Source organism: Sorex fumeus, unplaced genomic scaffold (assembly GCF_029834395.1).
Source record: "Sorex fumeus unplaced genomic scaffold, SorFum_2.1 ptg000022l, whole genome shotgun sequence".
Taxonomy (NCBI): Eukaryota; Metazoa; Chordata; class Mammalia; order Eulipotyphla; family Soricidae; genus Sorex; species Sorex fumeus.
The window spans coordinates 8245914-8254687 of NW_026606079.1; the positions used below are offsets into that span (position 1 = coordinate 8245914).

The 8774-nt window shown below is 46.8% G+C and overlaps 1 gene segment (V, D, J or C); it reads right to left on the minus strand.

Moving 5' to 3' along the window:
• Positions 1–7936: 7936 nt before the first annotated feature.
• LOC130023205 (immunoglobulin heavy variable 1-69D-like) lies at positions 7937–8383 on the minus strand. The segment is given in 2 exon segments: positions 7937–8262; positions 8338–8383. Coding segments are annotated over 2 exon segments (372 nt in total).
• Positions 8384–8774: the final 391 nt, after the last annotated feature.

Below are 8774 nucleotides of genomic sequence, written 5' to 3' on the forward strand. Positions count from 1 at the left end.
TTAGCTTGTCCTTTCCCATGGGCTCTTGTCTCTTAATTTGTAACAGCCTGCATCAAGACCATGCATTTATGCTTTCTAGAATGTCCCGTTTTGATGCCAGGGTAGCTTTGCCTCTCGCCTGGGTCCATCCCAGTCCCTTTTGGGGTGTTAGGAAATACAGCAACTAAAGCGTGAGTCAAATAATTATGACCAAGTAATTACGCCTAGGAATAGATATATTTTGATTCTATCAACTTCCTCCAGATATTAGAAGCATAGCAGTTATGGCCTTTCTGTGTTTATTCAAAGAACATAACTCTATAGTAAATATATAAAAAGGCTATAAGGGGAAATAGAAAAGCAGGTACAGATACACAGCACTTCAAATACAAAGCAGTCCAAATACAAAGTTCAGAATTACCAGAATTTTTTGCCTTATAAGTAATCAACTGAGGAACTGAGGCAATGAGAGGTAAAATACAAAGGAAAGGTTAAAGATAAATTTTACCTAAATTAAGGATGCTAGCAATCTTCTCAAGGAGGAGGAAAGTGGCAATTCACAGAGGAAGCCTAAAGTATTTTCGGTTAATATCCAACAAACACTGAGAAGAGTTCCATAGCTTAAGAGCAGGGCTGGGATATTCACACATGTGGCCTTAGGGTGATCACACAACCAGCAATCACATTTAAAGCATGACACAGTGATGGAAATTTCCTACACTGTTTTTATCTGGAGCACAGCAATGAGAGTTTTCAAATCTTGCCTGCTTTAGAATCCTTTTAGTTAGTCACAGAATTCTCAGGGGACCACCCCTTTAGGCTCATTATTAAGGGGACAGTGTCCCATTGGATGCCTGGAGGTGTTGCAGTTATCCCTGCACAGCCCCTTCTAGGCCACTAGAAGACATTGGGCCTGTAGAGAGTTCCCCAGGACCCAACTTGTGACATTTATAAGAATAATGTTTATTAATTGGCCTTGATTTGCTGGTATCCAATGGCTCGAGACTTGGGAAATAGACATTTTTGGTGTCAGCAATACTTCAAACTTGCCTCTGCCTTATAGCATCAAGGCCAGTGCTCCAGAAACTTCTTCCAGTCATAACGATCCCCTGCTTCTCTCTGTCTCCTGCTCCTTACTGCACACAGGCATCCTCCCTCAGCCTCTAGGGACCATTGCTCTCCCAATAAACTCTATCATATGACTAAGGGTCATGTGGACTGCTATGTCTCAGCCATGCTGCACTCATAAATCTTTGAGCATCTACTGCCCAAGAGAGACGGACCATCTCCTTGTTCCCAGAGTCCCTGTAGTACGAGATAACTACATGTAGGGAGACATCGGGCCCAAGAATTTGATCAATGACCTCTGCAAAGGAGATGATTCCCCAGTCCCACGGAGATGCTCCACACTTCATGCTGAGACCTCTCAGGGATGACAGGGCATGGATCGAACTATGTGGGATTTTTGAACTCAACACCTTTGAGAGGAGAGTATTTTCCTGAGAAAATAGAAAGTGCAGAAAACATGCCCTCAATGTCAGCCAAAATATTTCCTGTCTTCTTGTCATTTAGAATGTGACCTGAGAGTCCCCTGAGGAAATGTTGAACACAGGAGCCTGTGTACCTTGAACCTCCTCAGAACAGGAAACAGAAAGTCTCCTTCAGGCACTGAGTGAGGGGAACTGAGTTTCCTGTCTCTCCCAGGACACAGGTGGATGGTTCGACCTGGATCAGGGCTAGGAGACCCCACCACACTTCTGATCATAAGGGAGTAATTCCTGTCCCAGTGCCCTGTCTATGTGCAGCTGGGACAACCATTCTGTGCCCCTGACACTTGGTTCAGGGCTTGGGAGGTTGAAACAGGTTCAAGTCTTGGTGTTCAGGGAATTGAATGTTGCGAGGATTCAGAGATTGAAGTCAGGGTTAAAGCCATTTCCCCAAAATACTCAACTGTGAGGACCAATTGTCCCATTGAGCTGCTCTTAACCCTTGTTGCTATCTTGCTGTGGATCCTTTAAGCCCGATATTATGAGACAGAGCATTCTATATCTCTCCATTTCCTTCGGACTGACTCACTCAGCATGATATCCTCTAGTCTTATCTATATTGCAGAAAGTTGTATGATTTTCAACTCAGTAAGCACGGTAAGGCCCACAGAGGGTCGACAGGATTAGGACTTTTTCCAAATGTTCCTCACATATGTGAAAGTTATCAGTGAAATGGGATGGGTATGTCATTCCCAACGTTCTCCCTTCCGAAATCCGACACGCCATTTCATCGGTAAAGAAACAAACAACACCCGGCCCAGACAAGGTCAGACCTGAACACCTGAAGAACCTGCTGTCAGTACTCATCAATACACTGGCTCGGCTCTTCACTCGCTACCTGTCTGAATGCAAGGTTTCGTCCCAATGGAAAACCAGCAGGACTGTACTACTGTTCAAGAAGGGAGACATCCATGACATTGGCAACTATCGCCCGATCTGCCTATTGTCTGTCATCTACAAGTTGTTCACTCGAGTCATCCTGAATAGGATTGGCAGAACACTAGATGAAGGACAACCATGCGAGCAAGCCGGGTTCTGCAAAGGATTCAGCACCATCGACCATATCCACACGATAACCAAGCTCATTGAGGTTTCTCGGGAGTTCAAGATGCCGCTCTGCTTAACGTTCATTGATTAAAGAAGGCTTTTGATTCTGTTGAGACGGAAGCGGTCATTGAAGCCCTAGCCAATCAGGGCATTCAAGCCCAATACATCAGGATCCTCCGTGAGCTGTATTGCGGATTCACTACCAGGATCTCACCATTCTACAAAGAAGTGATCGTTGATGTCAAGAGAGGGGTGCGCAGGGTGATACCATTTCACGGAAACTCTTCAGTGCCACCCTCGAGAACATCATGCGACGACTGGAATGGGAAGGAATGGGAGTGAAGATAGATGGTCGGCAACTACACCACCTCCGCTTTGCTGATGACATTGTTTTAATAACACCAAACATCAGCCAAGCGGCACAAATGCAGGCCGACTTTGACCGTGAGTGTGGAAAGGTAGGACTACAGCTGAATCTTACGAAGACAATGTTTATGAGAAACAGCCTTGTTCCTGACGCCCCATTCGCTCTCAATGGAACGACCATCTCCGAATGCAACAGCTATGTGTACCTAGGTCGAGAGGTCAACATGAGAAATGACCTGGCACCCGAGCTGCGCAGGAGGAAGAGAGCGGCTTGGAACGCCTTCAAGAATGTCGAAGAAATAGCTAAGAGGACGAAGAACCTCCGGCTCCAGGCACATCTCTTTGATTCCACTGTTCTTCCTGCATTAACATATGCCTCAGAGACCTGGGCCCTACGCAAACAAGATGAGAACGCTATCCAGGTCTACCAAAGAAGAATAGAAAGAGCTATGCTTGGAATATCACGTTTCACTCAAATGAGAGAACGAATCCGGAGTTCTGACATCCGTTGACGATCAAGGATCAGGGACGCTGTCTTATTTGCCAAGGTGTCGAAAATCAGATGGGCTGGTCACGTAATGAGATTTAAAAACGACCGTTGGACTAGAGCTGTTACTGATTGGATTCCACGGGATGTCAAGAGACCGCGTGGCCGCCCACCTACCAGATGGTCAGACTTCTTCGTCAAGATCATGAACGATCGGTTTGAGGCCCTTCATATTCCCGGAGCGAAGAGATGCCATTGGGCTACACTAGCACGCGACAGGGACAAATAGAGACGTTACTGGCGCCCGCTCGAGCAAATTGACGACTAAAGGGAAGTTAAGTGATTAAGTGATCAGTGAAATGTCTTCAGGGCAATGCCCCCAACTTTCTGGATTCAGCTGGAAGTGTGTAGCACAAGGAGAGTGTTTGGTGATTTGAGAACATGACATTCCCAGTGTCACTTGGAGTTGTCACTACACACAGAGGACAGTGGGAGACTGAGAACAGTCTGACACTCCAGAACTGTAGGTAGCAGTTCAGTCACCAAGGAGCCCCATCTAGGTGCATGCTCTGTGCAGAGGCAGGAAGGGTGCATTGAGAACAATCTAGAGGTCTGATTTCTGGACTGCCGCATCCCAGGAGTCTGTCTGCGTCTTTCTGCTCTACCCACAATAACAGTTCAGGCTGGCCTTCAGGTCAAGCCCCTGCTTCTGTGCTCTACATTGACCTCAGTTGGAATGTTCCCCAATATTGAGCTTATTCTGCCTTCAGGAATTGAAGGGTCGTCGTGAGTAATGTATGTTCAATGTTCTCCTAGAGGAGGGAATGAAAATACTTTCACATCAGATATGGGCATTTCACCTGTCATTGGGAAGAGTTATGCTCACTTTTTGTAAATTGACAGTTTTGATAAATCTGGTAACATTATTGAAAGTGCAAGTATGAATCTTGGATACTGCATAAGAAATTAAGGTTATAGTCCAACTACGGAAGCACATATATTCCCACTAATACTGTGGACTGCATGACTAATAGCTGATCACAGAGTCATGTTGACTGAGGCTTCACAGTGGACATGAATAGGAGATATATATGTATATGTATATATGGTATATATGGTATATATATATATGTGTGTGTGTATATATATATATATATATATATATATATATATACACTGGCTGGAGCGATAGCACAGTGGGTAGGGCGTTTGTCTTGCATACAGCCAACATGGCCGACCCGAGTTCGATTCCTCTACCCCTCTCGGAGTGCCCGGCAAGCTACCGAGAGTATCTCGCCCGCACGGCAGAGCCTGGCAAGCTCCCCGTGATGTATTCGATATGCCAGACACAGTAACAACAAAGTCTCCAATGGAGGCGTTACTGGGCCCGCTCGAGCAAATCGATGATCAACGGGAGGGCCTTTACTTTATAAATATATATATATATGTATATATGTAGGATGACATTGCTTTGTCCTTTCTCCCTTTCTCCACAAGAAGCTTATGTTTATCTGGATACACCCCTAACAGTGCTCCTGAGGCACTTCCATTCCATTTTGTTTATCTGTAAATTCTTCCCCATGCTCTCTTCCACAACCAGTTAATCAGCTTTCCCCCTAAACAGACTCTTTTAACTTGTAAGGTTAGATTCCTCAGAAATCTATGATTTTATATGTATGAGTGAAATATTGCCTTTCTCCTCTCCTTATGTCTTATGAACAGTTTACTTTAAAGCAATGCCCTTTTTGTATAGATACAGGAAGACCGTTAACATTATGCTTCGTAACTTAGGATTTAATTGACTTTGAATATAATTCACTCCCAGGCATCTGCTTTCTCGACTTAAGCCTCAGTTGCCCTTAGATCCTAACACCCCAAAAGCAGGGTCCAGACGAGGGACTGAATGGACACCAGGCAATCGATGAGCTACCCTGGCATCGAAATGGGCCAGGGAAAAGTGCCACAATTCTTAACTATAAGTTAAGAGCTTGATCATAGACAAATGCTGTCATGATCCAAAAGTAACTATGAGAGTAGGACCCTGTTAGGGGTAGGAAAGACTATCTGGCCTGAACACTGTAATCTGAGATCAAGATGGCCCTAGGAGGGTATTCTAGAAGTTTAAGGTATTTCTTACTGTATCCATACAAAATGATTTATATTATATATGCTTATATGTTTGTTGGACAAGGAGAGGAGAAACAAACCCATGGGATTCTGCTCTAGGGTGGGTTGTCCTGCTGAGAGAGTATCTGTACTGGAAACGACTTTCTTCGAGGGAAAGAATTCTACCCTTATTGATTGTGACCACACTTATGTGTAATTGTTACCCCAAACCCTCATGCTTTGGGATATAACTGTACTGTAAGACTGGGCTTAGGGATCAGAATCCAGACTCCAGAGCAAGAGGAGAAAGAGATCAGGATCAGAATCCAGACTCCAGAGACAGAGGATGAATGGGGATTTAGAAGGAAAATGAAGTAGCATGGGGGAGAAAGAAGCAGGAGGAGAGGCAGAAACAGAAGTGGATGGAGAGAGGATTGGAATAAACGGCAACTAAGACCAACCAGCCTGGCCCTCGTTTCCTTTCTTCACCTGCCCATCTCCATCGACCTCCCCAGGGTGGGGGAAGCAGGGTGGGAGAGAAACGCGGGCGGTGGGAGAGAAAGAGCCACCGCCTCTGCTGTGCTCTTTTTTGAGTTTACACATGTATACATATATGTTTGTATATGATGCTGTTTTCCACTCATCTAGTCTATGCGTTTGTGCATAGATATAAGTCCATTGATATATGTCCTGGATATCAGTTTGGAAAAGTGATTCATTTTGATTATTTATTCTGGCAGAGGAACAAAGGCATGCGGGTCCCGAGGCTGAGATCTCCAAGCCTGCTCGGATTGGGGCTGAGCATCCTCCATCCAGATCCTCCATCTTCCAGTAGGCAGAGGTCACACTCACCATCTGACCCCCAGTGCCGTGTAATCCCATCTACGGCCAAGACCCAGAGACTATAAAACCCAGCTCCCGGAAGAGAACAGTGCAGAGTCTCCTGCCCCCAATCCTGGCTGTCCTCGATGAGTCCCCTTGGAAGGGGAGTGGGTTGAGTTTCCCTCCCTGCCCTGAACAGAGCTCCGTCAGCCGAAGACCTCCAGAACCAGCTACCACCATGCTGAGACCACTCTCTACAAGCATGAAGGTACCAGCAGAGGAAAAAAGGCATGCGGGACCCAGGGCTGAGATCTCCAAGCCTGCTCGGATCAGGGCTGAGCATCCTCCACCCAGATCCTCCATCTTCCAGTAGCAGGGGTCACACCCACCATCTGACCCCCAGAGCCGTGTAATCCCACCAATGGCCAAGACCCAGAGACTATAAAACCCAGGTATCTTATTATCTCATTCTTTGGACAACCTGGCAGGTTACTGAATGTTTCCTGCCCGCACGGCAGAGTCTGGCAAACTGCCCGTGGCATACCCAATATGCCAAATACCAGTAACAATGATGGGTCTCATTCTCTTAACCGTGAAAAAGCCTTGAATATGGCACTTTTTAAAAGCTCAGGGCTAGGACAAAGGAGACATTACGGGGGTCTGCTCGAGGCAATCAACGAACAACAGGATGATCATGATCGTGTGATTCCTATGTTGAATGGTTGCACAAAATTAATGTCTCACTCCATACCATATATTTCCCAGGATTATTGATCAATTGGTGAAATCAGAACGGAAGTAAATTTAGCTAAGGTGCATGAGTCCTGGGGCAGAGGAAGCTGCAACTGAGGCCTCTCTCTAGAACCTGTCTGCTGGTCCGGGATACTGCCAGCCCTCCTGGGCATATCCCAGACATGTGTCTCTGCTTGGATTACGACCTTACCCTGAGTTGGGCTGAGATGCCCCCAACATCAGTCTTTCACAGACAACTGACCCCGACCATTTCCTTACCACCAAGTGATAGGAGAAATATGACCATGGTCCCTTTCATGTAGGGTCATCTCCTCCACTATCTCTTGTTCAATGGCAGGATTCCAGCTCAGAAATAGAGAGATATGAAGATGTGCAAAGGAGTAAGTCTCCACAGAAACTCATGAAGGGAGTCTAGCAAACACCAGGATTTCTTCTCAGAGAAAAAGATTTCTTGTAGAGATAGAATTTTGAAGAAAATGTGTAACATTTGGAGGCTGCCATGGTTCAGGAACCTGCAATGACCCCAGCCCAAAGGCCAAGTGGTTCTCCCAGTACCATCTGGGGCACTTTACTAGACAATCCTGGAATAAAATGTGAATAACACTAGGTGTTCTAGAGAGAAGCCATCCTCCTCTTGGCTGTTGCTGAAGGACAGAGAGAGATCCTGGGCCTTTCCCTCAGATAAAGCCTAGCCCTGTGAGCCGCATTCTTTGACTCAGACCCTGACTCTCTGAGGAGGAAGGAAGTCAGGAGGATCAGAATCCCTGTCATGTCCTCACCCACACAGCTGCCTCCCTCTCAGGTTTCTGACACACTCAGGATGTGGTTGTCACACTGTGTGTCTTGCACAGTAATACACGGCCAAGCCCTTGGTGCTCAGCCTGCTCAGTTCCATGAAGGCTGTGGTCGTGGACGTGTCTACAGTGATTGTAAGTCTGCCCTGGAACTTTTGTGTGTAGCTTGTAACATCATTGTAAGGGTATAGGTCTCCCATCCACTCGAGCCCTTGTCCTGGGGCCTGCCGCACCCAGCTCATCAAGTAGGCCGTGAAGGTGTATCCGGACGCCTTGCAGGAGATCTTCACTGATGTCCCAGGTTTTCCCTGGGTGGGAACCTCAGCCCCTGACTGCAACAACTGCACCTGTGAGTTCACACCTGTGGACAGTAGACAGAGTGGTTGGAATCCACTTGATTGACCCCGTTTCTCAGCCTAAGACATGGGACGCTTACCTGCAGCCACTGCCACCAGGAAACGAATTCTCCAGGTCCAGTCCATGGTGGGGACCGTGCCCTCAGGGGCTTGTGAAGGTGTGGGTGTGCCTGCTGTGTGAGGTTGTCAGGACACAGACACATCTATATTTAACTCAGTGTCTCTCGTGTCATTTGCATATTCATGGGGAGTTAGAATTTATAGCTGAAGGCCTGGTCCAACCTGAGAAGGGGCTGGTGGAAGTCAACCGGTCCATCCTCATGAGGAGACGAGACCCTGCCCTGTCCCAGGACTCTGTACAAACCGAGCTCCCCCTCCGGAGGGGCCAAGCCCTTTCAGGACCTTCCCCTCAGGGTCCCCCACATCTGTGTAATCTGAACACATCTGGACACACCTGAGCTTTGAGGTTATTTCTGGGATCCTGTAACTGTCCAACGGATACTACATTGAGACTACA